Genomic DNA, 20,759 nt, shown 5'->3' on the forward strand with positions numbered 1-20,759 from the left:
CTAGAATATTTTTTCCCAGGGGCCTCAGCCCCAAAGCCTTTTCTGCTCTCTCTTCCCCACCCTCTCCCCTTTCCCTCCCACAGTCGCTATTGAAATTCAGGATTAGAAAGCAACTGCTCCGGAGAGGAAAAAAAGGTTGAAGGCACAAGGGGGCGGGACAACTAGGTTTAGAGATTTTCTTTAGTACACGTTCAGCCAAATCAGGGATTGATAATTAGGATTTAGAACAGAAAGAGATTTGGGAGAACTCAACCTGTTTTTACAAATGAGGAAACTGAGGCTCTGGGAAGTGACTAACCCTAAAAAAATTTTTTTTGGTGGGGGGGACACTGAAAAGGAGGGAATTGGCTTGAGGAAAGAGCCAAGAAGGGAGAGGCTGAGAGCTCAGTAGTGCAGTCTTCAGCTCAGCCATAATTGTGTCCTAGGGCTATTTCCTTTTTCCTTTAGGGTCTCAGTTTCTCTAGCTGTAAAATGAGGCAGGATTACCGACAGGATTTTAGTCTTTTTCTGTCCTAATAGTTCGCAATTCTAGTTACTGAGGGTGTTTGTGAGTGTGTGTGGCCCTTTCCAAGAGATCCTGGCTAAACAGCTACAAAGAGGTCAGATTATTCACCCCTCCTCCCCCTGCAATGCCCTAGGGGTTCTCCTTCCCCTTATCTGGTCCGCCACTCACCTGAAATCTCACCGCCATCATACACCGGGGAGGTCCTTCAGCTTCCCAGCATGGTGGGCGGCTAAAAACACTGGAGGGTTTCCTTTGGGACCCCAGGAAGCTGTTAACACTGCTGTACGGGAGGGAGGACTGAGGGAAGGAAACTTGGCGCGGGGAACCCAAATTCTAGTCCCTGTCCGTCTCAGTCTCAGCTACACCTGCTCCTCTTCCTCCTCCGCCCCTGGCCGGGATACCTTGCCCCGCCTCCAGTAGGAGCCAGAGACACGCCTTCAAGATGGCCAGAGCCCTTCCCCAGCCCCGGGGCCGGCCCTAACTTTGGCACCTGTACTCTGAGTGGATGGAAATTCCAGGCCAGGTTTTCTCTTAGCTACTGGCCCAGGGCCAGGGGAGGGGGTGGGGTAGACCAGCTAGAAGAAAGAGTAAGTGCCGAGCCAACCGCTAGACCCACCTGAGATTCAGCCCCGCTCCCCTCTGGGCACCGTCTCCCACTCTTCAGGTCCCGGCTCACCTTAGCCCCGCTGTGAGATCGGAGCTTGGGGGGGTTGGGTCTTTGCTGATGTTTGACCAGAATGGAGAGAGGGTGGTTTGTCTTTGAGGGTTTTCCAGAAGAGTCTAATCGGACCGTCACTAGAGGCTGGCAGTCACCAAGCTAGAGTTTTGCTTTGGCTTGAATGGCTAGGAAACAATCTAAATTCAACCCTTTCGTCTTACCAACGGAGAAACAGAGGTTAAGAGGGGAAGTGACTTGTTCCTCTAGTAGGTTCAAGAGCCACCACCATCTTCTGTGAGTCTCACCAACATCCTTAAAACACTTTCCCTTGGCCCTCATCTCCACCCACTCTTTCATTCATTACTCAATCCCTTGCTTTCTGCTTTCTAACATCACTCAACTGAAAGAGCATTTTCCCAGACTACTAGAGGCTTAGTCCAATCAATAAGGATTTTTTTTTTGGTTGTTCTCGTTTAGTAAAGTCCGATTCTCAGTGATCACATTTGCCATGTTCTTGGCAAAGGTGGATTGCCATTTCCTTGTCCAACGAGGACTATTTTATAGACGGAACTGAAGCAAACAGGCATCATGACTTGGCTAGGGTCACACAGCAAGTACCTGTCTGATGTCACATTTGAACTCAGATCTTCCTGCCTCCAAGCCTGATGCTGCGTAAAAAAGGTAACAGTCCCAGCCCTAAAGGAGTTACATTCTTAGAGGGGGAGAGGAAGAGAACTCACAAAGATAAGTAAACACGAATGCTATACAAGCGGGTGTGGCACTAGTACCAAGGAGTGGATTGGTTAAATCTGGAAATAAGTGGCACTTGAGCAGAGCTTTGAACTAAGGTAGGGTTTCGGAGAGACGGTAATGTGGCCGAAGTAGGGGTTTTGAGGACTGCACCAGAAGTCAGGAAAACCAGAGTTCAAATCCAGTCTCAGACACTTTCTACCTGTGTAATAACGTGCAATTAACTTCTGCCTCAGTTCCACATCTATAAAATGAGATAATATTTACCTCCCAGGTTTGTTATGAGAGATTTACAAAATGCTTGATGAATTACAAAATTCATAAATGCTACATAAAAATGTTATTACTCTAACCTTCTGTGTCTTACTCCTTCGAACCCTAACTTTGTGACCTATTTCTACATGCTTCCTACTTTTTAGAGCTGATATTCAATTCTGAATTCACTTTCTTTCCTTTCCCTTTTTGATTTCATAATTAACAACTCCATAGTTGTCTTGGAGACCCCTTGCTTGCCTGTCCTATGATTCCTCCATGCCTTGATTATAAATCAGTAAACATTTATTAAGCACCTACTATGTGCCAGCCACTGTGTTAATTTCTGGAGATACAAAACAGGCAAAAGACAATCCCTGCCCTCAAGGAGCTCACCATCTAGTTGGGGAAACATTGAAGAAATATGTACAAACAAGATATGTATGTATATGTATACATATATAAAAGACAGATATATATATAATAAAAATGAATAGAAACTACTTATAATTAAGAGGAGTTAGGAAAAATTTCCTGTAGAAGTTGGGATTTGAAATCAGGGGGTGAATATAATAAGAATATTCCAAGCATGGGCAACAGTCATGCAAAGGTAGAATTTGGAGACGGAGTATCTTGTTCCCCGGGAACAGCAGAGAACATGTAGCAGAGTAAGCCACTAGAGCCTGGAAAGGTAGAAAAGAGCTAGTGTGTGAAGGGCTTTGCACATAAAACAGATAATTTTTGTATTTGATCCCAAAGGTGAGAGACATAGAAGTTCACACATTCAGTGTATGTGTGTGGGGGTGCTGTTGCGGTATGGGGGTGACATAGCTAGACCTCTTTAGGAAAATCAGGATGGATTGGAGTGAGGAGAGACATGTAGCAAACAGACCCACCAGCATGTCATTGTAAGAGTCCAAGCATGATGTGCTTTATCAGAGGAGAGAAGGGGATATTGCAAAGGTGAAATTGCAAAGGGTTGTTTCTTGGCAACAGGTCCAATATGAATGGTGAGAGAGAAGAAATCTAAGGAAACACAAACAAGATAAGCATGGGACTGGGGGGATGGTGGTGCCTTTGACAGTAATAGAGAAGTTTGGAGAGGGGAGGAATTAAAGGGGAAAGAAAGAGTTTAGTTTGGGACATATTGAGTTTAAGATGTCTTCTGGACATGCAATATGTTTGAGAGACTGTTGGAGCTGTGAGATTGGAGGTCAGTAGAGAGTAGAGATTTGAGAATCATTGGCATAAAGAAAGAAATAATAGAAGCAGCTAGGTGGCACAGTGAATAGAGCGCCAATCCTGAAATCAGGACCTGAGTTCAAATCTAACCTCAGATACTTAATACTTCCTGGCTGTGTGACCCTGGGCAAGTCACTTAACCCCAATTGTCCCGGCAAAAAGAGAGAGACAGAGACAGAGAAATGATGAAGTCACTAAGTGAAGTGGTGGAAAGGAAGAAGAGGCCCAGTATAGAGTGTATAGAGCTCAGTGGACTACCTCGGATTAGTGGGTGTGAGCTAGATGAGGATCCAGCAAAAGAGAATGAGAAAGAGTGGTCTGAAAGATAGCGAACCAGGAAAGAATAATGCCCTGAAAACCTAAAGCGAGGAGGGTATCAAGGAGAAGAGAGTGATTCAACAGTGTCAAAGGCAGCAGGGAAGTCAAGAAGAAAGAGGATTGAGAAAAGGCCATTAGATTTGACTAGTGGGAGATCATTGGATAACCAAGAAACCCAATTCAATATTTCTCCACCCCTCACTCTCAGGCTTCTATTCCTGGATTACTGAATGAAGTTGGAGGATACCACCTTTCTGCTACCTCATTGTTTACTGAGAAACTCAAGGCCATTGTCTTTGAACTCCTTTGAATTTCCTTTTTTTTTTTTTTTTCCCACTTTAAAATCCTTGGACATTATCGATGCTCTCTTCTTCTTTACTTTATTCTGATAGATGGTTGAAACTAATCCCAACCCTTCCAGATACTCATTCTCTTTAGCAGATTGTTCTCTTAACCATCCCTTTATATCAAATCTTCAATTTCTCCTTATCTATGAGTCCCATCCCTACTGACTTCAAATATACCCAAGGTTTAGCAATTAGTAAAAACCTTCACAACACCCTATTCACTCAAGTTATCAATTGGAACCCTGGACTCTGTCATAGGGTATTATAGGTAAACTTTTGCTCCATCTAGAAAAGTTCTGGCACATGTACCTGCTTTTTTTTTAAGCTCCCCTTTATATGTCTTCTCTCCATTAGAATGTAAACTTACTTGTATTTTGTAATCACCTTCCACTAATCTCCCTCCTCCCCCCCTCACCCCTCACTCCCAGCTAATAGAAGTGCTTGGCACACAGAGCTTACTTAATAAGTGCTTTCTTTCCTTCTCCTCCTCTTCCTCCTCTTCTTCTTCTTCTTCTTCTTCTTCTTTTTTTTTTTTTTTTTTTTTTTTTTTTTTGCTGAGGCAGTTGGGGTTAAGTGACTTGCCAGGGTCACACAGCCAGGAAGTGTTAAGTGTCTGAGACCATATTTGAACTTAGGTCCTTCTGATTTCAGGGCTAGTGCTCTATCTACTGCACCACCTAGTTGCATCTCTCCCCCTCTTTTTAAAGCCAAAATCCTAGAAAAAGCTATTTGTTTGTTTGCAAAGTATAAAGGAAATAATATAGTTTTCCTTACAACAGTGTATGAATAAGTTCATTATGGAAGCTGAAGTTATAGGGCCTTGACCTTTGGACATCTTTACATAGGAAATATCTTGAGATTGGCAGGAGAGAATAAATTACACCCTTTGGGCCCATAAGGCAATTGAGTAGTTGAAGGTTAGAGTTTAATGTTAGTTTCGATGTTGAAGGTAGTCGTGGAAGAGGACTCCTACACTTTTGCCCGAGGGGATTTTTTTGTCTTCAGAGTTAGAGCCACAATGGAAGGGGAACAGAGACACTTTCCAGACAGATATGGTTATAGATAGTCACTATGTCACCAGGGAAAATGACTGATAGAAGACACTAACTGCACTTTCAGTTTACGGAATCCTTGCCTCTTGAGATCTGCACTCTCAATCTATTGCCCTGCCTGGTTTCAACTCCACACAACAAGTTGCCACTCCCAGAATTAGCTCATCACTTCTAAATTTGACACCCTGCTGCTAACTCAAACACCATTTCCCTTTAGCCTTCTCTGTCCTCTGAATAGCAAGAACTGGAAAGCAGATTCCTTCCTTTATGGGGACAGAAACTGGACTCGGCTCACCCCACTTTGCATCTGATGCCCTTCCTGGTTTCAATTCCATGGAACAAGATTCCCTAGGATCAGGTAGCCCTGATGTCCCATCCCTTTCCCAGCTTTCCCGTCTCCTTTAGCATATAAACTCTCTGAGGGCAGGAAAGTCTTTCTTTTTATTAATTGTATCCCCAGGACTTAGCACATAGTAGGTAATAAATAAATATTTATTGGTGGATTATCTTCCAGTTAACAACTTGCATTTAAAAAGTACCTACTATGTGCCAGGCACTGGGCTAAGCATTATTTCCCCATTAGCATGTGAGCTCATTGAACACAGGGGATTAAGTTTTTGTCTGTGTATTCCCGAAGCACATAATTATTTAATAAATATTTGACTGAATTTTCTTTCTTTCCTTTTTTTTTTTTTTTTTTTTTTTTTTGCTGAGGCAGTTGGGGTTAAGTGACTTGCCAGGGTCACACAGCCAGGAAGTGTTAAGTGTCTGAGACCATATTTGAACTTAGGTCCTTCTGATTTCAGGGCTAGTGCTCTATCTACTGCACCACCTAGTTGCATCTCTCCCCCTCTTTTTAAAGCCAAAATCCTAGAAAAAGCTATTTGTTTGTTTGCAAAGTATAAAGGAAATAATATAGTTTTCCTTACAACAGTGTATGAATAAGTTCATTATGCAAGCTGAAGTTATAGGGCCTTGACCTTTGGACATCTTTACATAGGAAATATCTTGAGATTGGCAGGAGAGAACAAATTACACCCTTTGGGCCCATCAGGCAATTGAGTAGTTGAAGGTTAGAGTTTAATGTTAGTTTCGATGTTGAAGGTAGTTGTGGAAGAGGACTCCTACACTTTTGCCCGAGGGGATTTTTTTGTCTTCAGAGTTAGAGCCACAATGGAAGGGGAACAGAGACACTTTCCAGACAGATATGGTTATAGATAGTCACTATGTCACCAGGGAAAATGACTGATAGAAGACACTAACTGCACTTTCAGTTTACGGAATCCTTGCCTCTTGAGATCTGCACTCTCAATCTATTGCCCTGCCTGGTTTCAACTCCACACAACAAGTTGCCACTCCCAGAATTAGCTCATCACTTCTAAATTTGACACCCTGCTGCTAACTCAAACACCATTTCCCTTTAGCCTTCTCTGTCCTCTGAATAGCAAGAACTGGAAAGCAGATTCCTTCCTTTATGGGGACAGAAACTGGACTCGGCTCACCCCACTTTGCATCTGATGCCCTTCCTGGTTTCAATTCCATGGAACAAGATTCCCTAGGATCAGGTAGCCCTGATGTTCCATCCCTTTCCCAGCTTTAGCATATATACTCTCTGAGGGCAGGAAAGTCTTTCTTTTTATTAATTGTATCCCCAGGACTTAGCACATAGTAGGTAATAAATAAATATTTATTGGTGGATTATCTTCCAGTTAACAACTTGCATTTAAAAAGTACCTACTATGTGCCAGGCACTGGGCTAAGCATTATTTCCCCATTAGCATGTGAGCTCATTGAACACAGGGGATTAAGTTTTTGTCTGTGTATTCCCGAAGCACATAAGTATTTAATAAATATTTGACTGAATTTTCTTTCTTTCCTTTTTTTTTTTTTTTTTTCTGAAATAATTAGGAGTGTTACGTGTCTGAGGCCAGATTTGAAGTTAGATCCTCCTGACTTCAGGACTGGTGCTCTATCCATTACACCAACTAGTTGCCCCAACTGAATTTCTTACTTCCTTCAAGACCCAATTCAAGCGTTAGCTTCTACATGTTGTCTTTCCTGAGTCTTCCAATTGTCAGTGCCTTTTCTCCCTAAATACCATTTAAAAAAAATTTTTTTTTAAATTTTTGTCTCTGGATCCCTACACCTAGGGAGTTGAAATCTGGCAGGGTAGCAGATGCAAAGAGAAGTGATCTGAGTCTACTTTCTGCACTCTGTAAAGGAAGATATTAAGAGAAGTTTGTAATCTGTCCTCCAGCCCTCCATTCAGAGGAGAGAGGAGGCTTAGGGAGGTGGCTTTAGTCAAAAGATTTGAGTTAGAAACAATGATAAGTTTAGAAGTGATGAGCTTATCCTGGGAGGATTTTGGAACAGAATGGAAATGGATCATATGATCATACATTTAGAACTGGGAAAAAGCTTAGAGGTTATCTAGTCACTTTACTGATGGTATTAAAAAGTTAAATGACTTGTTCAATATGTAAATAGCAGACCTGGGATTTAGCTTTAAGTCCTCAGATTCTAAAAAACAGTCTTCTTTCACCTATCCCCCAGGTAATGAAATAATGTCTGAAATGGGAAACAACAAAAAGCTCAGTTGGCTGGAATCTTCCGTTTGTGAAGGGGAAAATGATATAATAAACCTAGAAATGTAGGCTGGAGCTAGATGGGAAAGAGCTTTAGAGGCTAAATAGAGTTTGTATATTTTCCCAGAGGAGACATCAGAGTATTTCAAGCAGAAAATAACATAATTAGACCAGTATTTTAGGAATGACCATTTTGTCTGAGGAATTGGAGAGAATAGAGCGCCTAGAAATTGAGAAATTCATTATGAGGATACCTAGTGCAAAGGGTTCAGGTATGAGGTGATGCGTGTTTGAACAGAAATGTAATCCATGTAAGTAGAGATGAGAAAATAGGAGAGATTTGAAATCAGGATGGAAATGCCTCATTGGGAATGAGAAGACTGTGGAATCCAAGATGACCCTTTAGCAGGTCAGAGAGGCAATCAGTACTTTACATATAGATTAGCTTAAAAATGATAATGAAATTCAAAGGAGAACTGAGATCACCAAGAAAAAGAGGTTAGACTGAAAAGAAAAGAGTCTAAAAGAGTCAAATATGGATAGTTTTTCTCAGTCTTCATTTCTCTTGGAAACTACATAATTTTACTGATGCTGAGTGAAGTGAGCAAGAAACTGGAAACTGAGTGGATACCCATCAGATGGGGAATGGGTGAATTATGGTACATGAATGTAATGGAATATCATTGTTCCAAAAGAAATGAAGAACAAGCTGATTTCAGAAAAGCCTGGAAAGACTTACATGAACTGATGCTAAATAAAGTAAGCAGGACCAAGAAAACATTATACACAGTATCAGCAAGATTTAATGATCAACTATGATGGACATGGTTCTTCTCAAAAATGGCGTAATTCAAGACAGTTCCAATAGACTTGGAATGAAAAATGCCATCTACATCCAGAGAGAACTATGGAGACTGAATGTGGATGTTTTCACCTTTTTGTTTGTTTGCTTTTTCCTTCTCCTGTTTTGTTTTGTTTTTTTTTTTTTTTTTTTTTGCACATGATAAATATGGAAATATGTTTAAAACGATTGAACATGTTAAGCAATGTTCAGATTATTTACTGTCTTGGGGAGAGAGAGATAAGGGAGGGAAAAAATTTGGAAAAAAAAGTTTTACAAAAATGAATGTTGAAAACTATCTTTACATGAATGGAAAAATAAAATGCTATTTTAAAAGGTATCATTTTATTCCATGGAACAAGATGCTCATAAATTCATCCCTTATAGGAACCTGTTGACCAAACACTCCTTTTGGGTACTCTTTTCTCCCTGAGATTTCATGATACTGTTCTCTCATGCTTTTACTCTTACCAGCCTGGCTAGGCTGTTTTAGTCTCTCTTTCATTAGTATCATCTATCTCTCTACCGTGGCATCTTCTTTCTTTCTACCATAGCTCCAATACAAGGCTTTGTATCACCAAATGTATAATGTACATTCCCCAAGTGCATGTCCCACAGGGAAAGAGACTAGACCTGTGATCTCATTGGTATAGGAAACAATTCAGGTCATGATGTTCCCTGAAGATGGTCTTTAGGGAGTTTCCTAAATCATAAGTGATTTGCCCAGGATCATACAAATCAGCATGTACCAGAAATGGGAATTGAATCCAGGTTTCCAGGCTGGCTCAAACTATCCAAAATCCATTATCTTCCCTCATCCAGCCCAAACGTCTAACTTCCTTAATCCTGTGAAAGGCACCCTCTACATTTCCATTCTTCTTCATTCAGACTTACAGACTCAGAATCATCCTTGACTCTCCTGTTTCTCTCCCTTTTACCCCTCATAATCAATCCATGGCCAAATCTTTGACTTCAACAACAACTCAAAAATTTATTTTGTAACTCTCTCATCTGAATTATAGTAAAAGCCTTTGGAATGGCCTCCCAGTCTCAAGTCTCTCCCCCCAACCTCCACCTGCCAAATTTCTCAAGTGCAGGGCTGACCACATCTCTTCCCTGCTTTAGCAGCTCTCTATTGTCTTTAGGCAAAAATATAAACTTTTATTTGGCATTTAAAATACTTCACCATCTGGCACAGCCCACTAGATTTACTGCACATTTTCCTCTTCTGGTCACTTTCTCTATGTTCCAGATAAACCAGCCAATTTGCTCTTTGTCAAGATGTCCTCCCCTCCTCTCTGTGGTTTTGTACAGGTGTTCTCTGACTCAAAGACTGGAGGGTGGGAACAAAGCCCTGAACTACATTCTGTTCAAATCCATCCAGAATCCCCAGCTTCCTTCAAGGCTCAGCTTGACAGCCATCTCCTGCACAAAGCTTATTCTGATTCATTCCCCTCTCCCCATATTCCAGTGCTCTCCCTCCCCAATTACCTTGCAAATATTTTATCGATACTTAACTATGCATTTATTTTTCATTCTAAAAGAATATAAATTCCTTGAAGATAGGGACCATTTTATTTTTGTCTTGTATTCCCAGGATCTAGTTCAGTGACTGTGCTTAATAAATGATTGTACAATGAATGAACAGAATCAAGACCTCCTGGATGTCTTTCCACAGTATCATATAGTTTCCTCATTTGTAAAAGGACAGAAATGATATTTTATTTTCCTTCCCAAGAATGTTTGGAAAATCACTGAATGAGAAAAAGGTTGGAAAAGTATTAAAAAATTATACTTTGGCAAATTTCTATTACCATGATCTCCACGAAGTTAGCCCTGGCATTCATGTCTTGCAACTGAAAGGTTGCAAGTGGTACAGGCACCAGGCCTGGATTTGGAGTGAGAAAACCTTGTTTGAATCATAGCTATTATTTTCTAGCTGTAAAACCTTGAGCAAATCACCTCATCCCTGTAAAGTTCAGGTTCCCCAAAGAATGAGATAATAGTAGTTGCATTACTTCCTTCAAAAAGGCTGCTTTGAGGGGAAAAAAAATAATAATGTTGGTGGAAGGGCTATACAAATCTAAGCTGTTATTTCCAACAAGATTATTTCCTAGGAGACTCCCCAGAGCTGACCCAGGAGTCTTCTCCCTGGGTCCATTTCCTTAATTCCTGCTCTTTTAACTTCTCTCTAGTTGAACCCAATCATAGAATGAGAGTTATAAGAAATTTCAGGAGCCATCTAAACTAACCCATGAACAAAATGAATCCCTGTCTACATTTCTGCAATGTTAAGGTTGAGTCATCTGAATGGACCAATACCAACATCCTGTTTCTGTTGCCACAGTGAAAAATCCCCTCAGACTTGAGTGAGGTCTGAATTCTCAGATTGGTGAGGAGCCTTGAAACCCTATGCATTACAAACTAGGTTATGTGGCTGGAGGAGAAAAGAATTTGGAAGACATGAGCTATACTTCAAGGAATCATAAGTGGGAACTACATGAGACAAAAGAATTGTCCCAGCTGGTAGCATACTGCATAGAGTTCTATGCTTGGAAGTAGTTCAAATCTGGCCCCTGATATTAGCTCTGTGATCCTGGGCTTAACTCTGCCTGAGTCCTTCCTCTGTAAAATGAATTGGAGAAGGAAATGGCAAATCACTCTAGTATCTCTACTAAGAAAACTTCAAATGGGTACATACAACTAAAAATGATTGAACAACAAATAGTCTCTAGGATAAAACATTCTTCTGGGATTTATTTTCCTTTAAAACCTATCATTCTAGATTAATTTCTTTTTTATTAGTATTATACTTTATACTCTCTAAAATCCAATTAGACTTACCTATTTGCTGTTCTCTGTATACAACATTCCACCTCTTTGTACAGGCCAGTTCCTAAGCCTGGAATGCTCTTCCTCCCCACATTCTAGAATTCCTGACTCCCTTTTGAGACTCAATTCAAGAATACCTTTAACATCTAGTCTTAGCTGATGTTCCCCTTCCCAAAAACTATTATTTATATATACATAGTCTATGTATTTATTTATCCAGGTATTTGTTGTTTTACCTTTAAAAAAAAAAAAAAAGAAAGAAAATACCTTAAAAGCAATTAATGTTTCTTTTTAAAGTCCTTTTTATTCTCAGTACAGTGTCTGGCACAGAAAATGCATTTAATAGATGCTTTCTGAATCAAATCAAGGGAACAGACTAGAAGAAGCAAAATCCAAAAGAAAATGAACATAGAGATGCCATGTTAAATAAACTCAAGAATACAACCTACTAGAAGAATAATTTCCCTATTTGACACATTCCAGTGGGGAATCTAGAGATTGGTTTAGGCAGCATTTTATAATTTATGTCACAATATTCTCCAAATGGACACCTGACCTAAATATAAAGGGTCATATCATTTCAAAATAAGAGGAAAACGGAAGAGTTTGCCTTTAGGATATATGACTCTACTAGAGTATATAGCTAACTAGAGTAAAAGAGTAGCCAGAAATCTGTGCATCAAACATAGCTAATAAAAGCTTAATTTATAAGAGATATAAGGAATTGTTACGATTAAGAGCCATTCTCCAATAGGTAAGTGGGCAAAAGATGAACAAATGATTTTCAAGAAAAATGCAAGCTATCAGCAAACATATAGGACTTAGTTGCTTGGTTTTGTTTGATATTTTTTCTTAATTTGAAATTGGAAGGGAAGGCATATTTAGGGAATGAAGTCTCACCAGATATAGTCAGTGTTAACTCTATCTCTTTATTACAAGAGAGGGTTATGTTAGGGTGGGGGAGGAATTATTGGATATGGCAGTTTTATGTGTGTGTGTGTATATATATATATATATATTTTTTTTTTTTTTTGAGAAAGAAAAAAATGAAAATAGTATGCTTTGATTTACATTTAGTTTCCTTAGTTCTTTCTTTGGAGGTGGCTGGCATTTTCCATCACAATTCTATTGTAATTATTTTGGATCACTGTATTGCTGAAAAGAACTAAGTCTATCATAGCTGATTATCACCTGAACAGTAATATTTTTAAAAGTATCAATAAAACAAAAGAAAAAAATGCCATTCAGGTCTTACTAAAAAAAAAAAAAAAAATCAGTGCAAATGTTTCTCTAGTAATTTTTTTCTCAAGCATCCAAGGAAGTAGGTAGTTCAAGTATTATTATTATTATTCCTGTTTTATAGATGGAGAAGTTGACAGAGGTTAATGCAGTTAATGATATGGCCAACATTGAAAGCAAGTTTCATGTTTAATGTGCTTTCTTTGTATTATACCATTCTGCCCTCTACTGGAAGAAGGATTTTACTTATTTTGCTAGGTCTTGGAAAGCAGAATTGGGACCTAAGTGGGGCAATCACAAGGGAGTAGATTTGAGTTAAGAAAAACCCCCAACAATGAGAACCATCCCAGAATGGGCAAGCTGCCTTTTAAGAGTTAGTGAACTGCCCATTACGAAGAGCTTCATGTAAAAACGAGATGACCATTTGTTGGGCATGCCATAGAGAGGATTCATACTTGGGGATGGGGATTTTGGCTAGATCAAATGTCCCTTAAAGTCCTTTCCAAGTCTGAGAAGGCACTGCAGCCCCCTGTAACTCCTCTCTCCTCTAACTCCTGTATCAATTATTTGTTCCCTGCCATACTCACTGAACATGATGGTTAGTCCCTCTATCTCATCTTTCCCCACTTCAATTTATCTTTCACTCATCTGTCAAATTGGTCTTCTGAAGGAGCTGAATACATGGACTCCCGCTCCTCCATTCAATAAACTCTGGTGCTTCTTATTCCTTCAGGATCAAATATAAAATTCTCCATTTGGTTTGGAAAGCCCTTCATACCCTGGCTCTTCCCTACCTTTCCAGTATTCTTAAACATTATTCTCCTTATACAATTCAATTATACTCTTCTTGTTCCTCACACAGGACACTCCATCTCCCCATTCAGCCATTGACACTGTGTGATTTTGAGCCCATTTTCTCACCAGTTAAAAAATGAAGTTGTCAGATTAAATGGTTCCTCTTAGCTTTAAATACACAATTTTATGAAATTCTTACAGCAGAATAAACATGATATTTATTGACCCTTTTTGATAGCATCACATGGGACAACTCAGTGTCCTTGGGCCTCAGTTTCCTTATCTGCACAGTAAAAAGTTGTGCTTGGATTAGATGGGTTTTGAGATCCCTTCCAACACTTAGAGCTTTCTTTGTAGGATGTGGATTTTTTTATTTTTGAAGAGATTTTTGCTTTGTAACAGAAGAAAGGTAAGCTTTTTTCCCAGTCTTGGTAAACGCTTTTTTTCACTTTCTATTCTAGCTAGTCACTTACTGTCCTAAGGCAAAAAAGCTGACAGCTTCCAAGGCTAAAACCTTAGGAGTAGGGAAGTGAGGAGAGGTGTGGTAGAAAGGCACAAAACCAGACTCTCAGCCAGCCACAGAAAGTTAGGGGAGAGGGAAAGAGAGAAAGGAAGGAAACTGGCCGTAAGGCAAAAGCTGAGGGGAAGAAAGTAGGGAGGAATATAATTGAGAGGAAACACTGGAAGAATGAGTTAGAGTCCCGGACCCTCCCCACCTCTCAACAATACCCCGGAGGGTTCACTATTGTGGGAATCATCTATGCTTGGGGCAGTTAGTGAAAAAAGTGTAAAGGATCTTATTTATATTCTCTACTGTGGCTGATTAGGTTGACTCAATTACTCTTCCTTTGATAATTTCATTTTCCTCTACAAAATGAAGGAATTGGAGTAGATTATCTCTAAAAATCTATGATCCCATGAAATTTCACTCACTCTGTGGCTCCACCTGAGCCCCAGAAAACCCTTCCCTAGTGTTCCATTTCCTTTTCTGAACTTTAATTGCTGCATGGGAGCCACTTAACAAAAAATGAAAAGAACTCATATTGCTTGAACAATTCCTTGTGTTTTCCTGACAATAACAAGGAACAAGGAAATCCTCTCTAATTTATTAATGTGAAAACTGAAGCCCAGAAAGGAAGAAATTCTCCCCATTTTATAAATATAAAAATGGAGACCTACAGAGGGCAAAGGATTTTTTCATAGTCAGTTCATGACAGCTAGGAGTTGAATCCTGTTCCAAAACCAGTGCATTTTGGGCTCCATTATGAATGCCTCATAATATTTCTACCACTAAGCTGTCTAATCAGTTTACTATTCTTCTCTGAGCCTTCGTTTCCTCATCTGTAAAATAGGAATAATGATACTTGCAGCAGGGGAACCAGCTTGTTCTAAGAGAGAGTAGGTCACTGAGTTAGGAAGATCTGTATTTAAATCCTTTGACGGATGTATACTAGTTTTGTGACATTGAGCATCTCAATTAGCTCCTGGGTAAGCAGGTATGGCTCTATATGGAGAGAGGAAGTTTTCTCATTGGAAATTTCCCCTCTACCAATGAAATCGGCTACTTCTGGTCCAAAGAAAAACTTCCTCTCACTGTGAGCTCTTTGAGAGCAAGGATGGAAATTTTACTTTTTTATGTATCCCCAATACTTAGCATAATGCCAGCTCATAGTAGTTAAATGATAAATATTTGTTGATTGATTGACTTTTTGGAGGGAAAGCTTCCTGTGAACCTTCATGTATTCTAGAAACAGCAGTTATAAGCAATAATAATGTTCATTCTTATTCCAGAAGACATTATAATTTTATCGATTAGAGGAGAGGGAATTTTAGGGAGGCTCAGGGATGGGATGTGACTTGCCAAAACAATTCCTTAGTCTAGAACTGAAGCTCAATCCATCAATTTTTCTCTTTCCCTTTCTACTTCATTGCCTTTGATCCTGAGTGGGGACTTTCTGATCAGAGGACAAAGGAGTTAGGGTTAGCATATATACTATAGATTAGACTACTCAACCAGCAGAGGGCAGGGCCAGTCTGTCAGTAGGAGCAGGTTCTTTTTGGGGGAAGTCACGCAGCTAGGAGAGCCAGGGGCTAGAAGCCAAAAGACTTCCCACCCCCAGGGATTATTGGTGCAAAGGGCCAAGGGAAGCAAGAGTCAGAGGAGGAAGTTAAGCAAAAGGTTTATTCACCAGGAGTTGACCCAGCTGGCCCAGGTACAGCCAGGCCAGGACTGCCTCCTCAGCTCTTATCTCACAGCCAAACGAGTTTGACAAGAATCCAGGAACCCAGAAATGAATCTGAGAGGCCTTTAGGGCCAGCAGGCCTCCAGATTCTGGAGCCAGTCATAGGATCATTGGATTTAGAGCTAAGAAGGGATTTGGAGATCAACCTGTCTGATCTCTTCACTTTACAGATGGAGAAACTGAGGCCCAGTGAAGGAAAATAACTTAAAGTTAGACACCAAGTTAGTAAGTAGCAGAACTCAAGATATAAACCCATGTCTTTTGATTTCAATTCAATATTCTTTTCATTCTACTACACCACCTCTCATTAAACCCCATTGTCTACAAACCTAATGAGTGAAGAAAAATGCCCTGGTAATTAATCTTGGCCCTTTCTCTAGTCCATCCACCTTTTAAAGAGAACAGTATAAGGAAACTCCAAAATTGGAAGGCCCATCAAAAATCAAATAGCTCTTTCCCCAAAAGATATTCTTGGGTTTTTGCTGAAACATTTTTAGTAGTGGGAAATTCACTATCTGTTGAGTTAGTCCCTTTTATTATTAGACAGTTATTTGGAAGTTTGGAGTATTGTCCTGGAAATGAGCTCTGTATCTGTGATCTAAGGATCAGTCTTTTTGAGTTTTGTGTTTTTAACATCAGAGTGTACTCTCTAGGAGATTAATTTAGGTCATGAAGCTGTCTGTTAAGATATGGAGGGGCTGCATCTCTATCTGTATAGGGAGTGCCCATGGCAAGAGAAAACAGAACTCTTTCAAGTATTGACTTAAATACACACACACCCCAGCACAGTACTTGGTACATAGCAAACACTAAATAAATGCCCTATCTCCATCCATCCATTCATTTCACCCATTCATCCATCCATCCACCCATGCATCCATCCATCCATCTATCTATCTATCTATCTGGAAAGGGATTATGGGTTTACTACTACAGAGAACTTCTGGGTGAGAACTCTTCTCTATCAATGCAGGAAAGCATCTAATCTGCAACTTAAACTCTTAAGAGAGTTGCTTGGGAGTTCAAGTGAACTCTTAGGGTCAAACAATCATTTTGGGTCAGATATGGGACTTGAACCCAGGTTCTGTGTGTGAAGCCAGCTTTCCAACCACCCTGAGGCACTGCCTCTCTCTTTTGCTGAGCTGAAGCATGTTTTTCTCTCTGACATGTTTATTGGTAGCTAAATAATGTAATGGATAGAGTGCTGTGCTTGGAGTTGGGAAGACCCAAGTTCAAAACCAGCCTCATTTACTGGCTATGTGATCTTGGGCAAATTTATTTTGGTTTCCTCAGTTGTAAAATGAGGATAATAATAACACCTTTCAGAGTGGTGCGGTCCAAAAGAGATCATATTGATAAAGTGCTTAGCACACAGTAGGTGCTTAATGTACTTGTTTTTTTTTCCCTTCCCCCACAGGTCCTAGAGAAGTTGTAATTGTTTTAACCTCAGAGCTCTCTTCCAACTTTAAATCCAATTAATTGAACATTATGGTCCAGGAGAAGTCTGACTCAAGCAAAAATTAGTTGTCTTCATAGGAAGACTATGGTCCAAGCTTGCCTATTATTTGATTTAGGATTGATTTTTCAAAATCATGATGATAATGGTCAGGATGTTGCAGTGGCCCTCCTCACTGGAAACAAGAGCATAGGGACTGCTGGGTCAGACCAGCCCCATTCCAAAGTCTGGCTCCTCCCTAATCAAACACACAGTTAGAAACAAAGCCCTCCCCATGGACTTTCCCCCACACCCCTACTACCAGGAAATGTACCAGGCCACTTACACTTTGCCGGCCACCAACCCTGGCAAAGATTTTACAAATCTACAGGAATGTCGTTAGGAAGTAGGGGATGGATAGGTTAGGGGACAGGCTTCCCCCCTCCCCCAAACCCAAGTCTACAAACTTGTTTCTCTATGTGATCACTAATAGCTCCATATTTTGAATACTGCTAGTCTTGCTGTTTGATTAAATATATTTCTAGAGCCAAGCTTAATTTCTAGCAAAACAAAGGTCTCTTCTCTATTCTCACCTCCCTTCCCCCAAGATCACTTCATTTTCAAATCCTCTCACTGGGGACTTTCCTCCCTTCTCTGCCCTGCACCTTCTAAGGTTAGTGCTGAGACCAAATAAGTCAATGAGTAAATTCCCACTCAGGTTGCATTAGATGACCTTTACAATCAGCTCCTTTGACCTCTGAGATTCTGTGTTTTTCTTCAATCTGATAGACAAAATTGGAGGCTGGAGAAGAACTCTGGATCCAATTGATGAGTTTAGCCTTGGAGAGAAGAAGCTTGGGTTCTAGCCCTAGTTCTGAGACATAACTATGGACAAGGTTTAGTGTGTGTGTGTGTGTGTGTGTGGTTGTTGTTGTTTGTTTTTTAACCTGAGACAGTTTCAATTTCAGTAAAATGAATTAGATGATCTTTAAAGTTCCTTTCAGCTCTGAAATCCTATGATCCTATGATTGTCCTCTGAGCCTCAGTTTCTTTCTCTGTAAAATGGGGGTGTCGGTTATTTATACCTTCTGAATCCAATTCTCCCTGTGCAACAAGAAAACTGTTCGGTTCTGCACACATATATTGTATCTAAGATATACTGTAACCTATTCAACATGATAGGACTGCTTGCCATCTGGGGGAGAGAGTGGGGAAGGGAGGGGAAAAATCGGAACAGAAGTGAGTGCAAGGGATAATGCTGTAAAAAATTACCCTGGCATGGGTTCTGTCAATAAAAAGTTATTTAAAAAAATAAAATAACATAAAATGGGGGTGATCCTGCTGGCTTTGGCTACCTCCCAGGACTATCTTCAAATGATTTGAGAATAGATGGGGAGGTGCTAATAAGAGATTAGGAAGCCTTATGAGGATATGAGGGACCATTGATGTTGAGCCCAAGGAGGGGGGACATTTACTCTCTGTCACTGAGCTAAGAGGGGAAAATCCATTGAGAAGGGGATCCAAGACTACTGGTAAAAAACTCTGAGGAATGGTGTTCAGGGATACTGGCACTGTGCTTCTGAAAATAGGAAAAGAAAAGGGAAGAAGACCAAATTGGAGCTCAAGCCTCAGGACTGGAAAAAGGAGAATCAAGTCTCATCTCAGAATAAGAAGCCAAAGAGAAGATGCTCCTTCAAAGATGATCAGCCTTCAGCTAAGTCTCTAGAGGGGTCATAGTTTTAAGGTAAATGATTTCTGACAGCTCTATGGCACAGTGGAGAGAGTGCTGGGCTTAAAGTCAGGAAGAGCAGAATTTAGAAGTGACCCTAAGTCACTTAATCCCTGCCTCAGTTTCCTCAATTATAAAATAAGGATAATAATAGTGCCTATGTCTCAGACTTGTTGAGAGGATCAAATGAGATTGTAGTGCTTAGTAAATGCTTGTTTCCTTTTGAACAGATCAAAATTCTGATGGGAAGTGGGATCTTAGAGATAATTTAGAGATAGGGGCTAGCCTAGGTGAACTGCACAGAGAAGAACCCGAGTATCCATTTTCCCATTCCTAGTCCTGAAGAAAGCTAGGTCTTGACTAGGTCCTTGTCCCTAGATTTGCGTCCCCAATACTGGTACCTGGACTCAAAAATCCAATCACCTTAGAATAGAAAGGAGGTACTTTCCTAAGCCTCCTTGGCCCTGCCTCCTCTGAGGACCAGCCCAGGTCTCTGTTGACCATGGTCAGGTTGCACCTTACAAAGCCAGCTTGTGATTGAAATCTGCTTCTTCCCAAGGGAGCTACCCCAAGAGCTTGCTTTGTCTTAACCATTCTCCTGACAGTTGAGGCAGGGGCCAGATGGGATATCAATATAGACCCCTTGGCTCCTTTTTAGCACAAGTTTGGGGCCCTGCCCCAGAAGACCTAGAACTTGGGCTTGATAGATAGAGTTCCCCACCAGTTTTGGTTTCCTTTGAGCAAATAATCTCTCATTTTGCCTTTTAGCCAAATAAGGATATTTTCTACACAGAAATCAAGACAGAAAAAGTCACTTTAACAGTGATATCTCACCAATCTCCATCTCCCATGCCTGATCCTGTTTCTCCAACTATCATATTCCTAATCTGAGCTGCTGCTCAAGGTAGGATTGGAGAGAAGTCCTGCCTGTCTTTCACTTCCCTTGTTACCTCAGTCCTGCCCTTCCACTTCCCTAGGAGCCAAAGAGCTCTGTTTGGAGCCAGAGACTCTGGGAAGATTCCAAGAGACTCTTGGGAGTAGACAGGGTCAGCTTCCTTACACCCTTCGGTAGATTCAGTAGACATTCCCCAGTGTGCACCTGGAACCCTTCCCAAGGTTTCATCTAGCAACCAGCAACATAGAGGGGGCAAGATTCCCCCGAGTTCCTGGCGAACTGCTAGCCGTAGGCTGGCAAACTGATCCTTTGCAAAATCATGTCAGATGCTGGGCAGGAGTCTCAGTTTCCTCTTCGGGAGAGGAGATTGTAGGACTCGGAAGAACTAGGATCTTCAGAATTATTGTGTGTGCCTTTGAGGAGCGCGGGATGTAGAATTTTCATCTCAGGCAGGGACCATCTTCTACGATTTTGGGGTGGGACGGGACGGGATGGGGGGGGCAAGCTAAGGATGGGAGGAAAGGCAAGATGTACGTTATGTAGGGAGGGGGTTGGTACGCGCGCACCTCAGTTTGTGTTTGGGGGCGGGGTGGGAATGCCGGGGGGAGTGGGGGGGAGTTCTTACCTGTTTGGAGAGATGACGTTGGGCAAAAAGGAGGGGGACTGAACATGAGCGGAGGGAGTGGGAAACTAGGAGGTTGCCAGCTGCTGCTCTTCCCTGCTGCGTCTCCTTCCCCAAGATGGGTCAGGTCCTGGAAGAATCGGCTCCCTAGGAGTGGCAGTGGGGGCGTGTGAGTTAGCTAGAGAGGGAGGGGCTGCTTTTGCACAATGCTTTCACTTTGAAGCACCTGATTTTAACCCTTGATTTCCCAGAGTTTAACCTCGTTGAAGTTTCTGCTGGCAAAGGAAAGAAGATGGTAGGGTGGATGAGTTACAAATCTCTCCTTCTGTCCATGGGGATAGAATCCTGAAAACACAGCCCGCCCTATCCACCTCCTTCCTTTCACATCTTTCCTCTCCACTTCTCTTAACTCCTTTTCC

General features: G+C 41.0%; 1 protein-coding gene across 3 annotated transcripts in view; it reads right to left on the bottom strand.

Annotated features, from left to right (window-relative positions):
• TJP3 (tight junction protein 3) overlaps positions 1-20,479 on the bottom strand; it is a 60,422-nt gene extending 39,943 nt beyond the window's left edge. The window contains exon 1 of one of the 3 annotated variants that reach the window (XM_051971958.1): positions 20,344-20,479. Coding sequence is in view for 2 of the 3 variants with exons in the window: in XM_051971956.1 (XP_051827916.1) it covers positions 674-694 (21 nt within the window). In the remaining variant the exon portion in view is untranslated. Of the gene's footprint in view, positions 1-673; positions 876-20,343 lie in introns of those variants that run through there. The other 2 variants (XM_051971956.1, XM_051971957.1) reach the window with 2 other exon arrangements.
• Between the last annotated feature and the right edge of the window lie 280 nt (positions 20,480-20,759).

This window comes from Antechinus flavipes, chromosome 1 (genome assembly GCF_016432865.1).
Source record: "Antechinus flavipes isolate AdamAnt ecotype Samford, QLD, Australia chromosome 1, AdamAnt_v2, whole genome shotgun sequence".
Classification (NCBI taxonomy): Eukaryota; Metazoa; Chordata; class Mammalia; order Dasyuromorphia; family Dasyuridae; genus Antechinus; species Antechinus flavipes.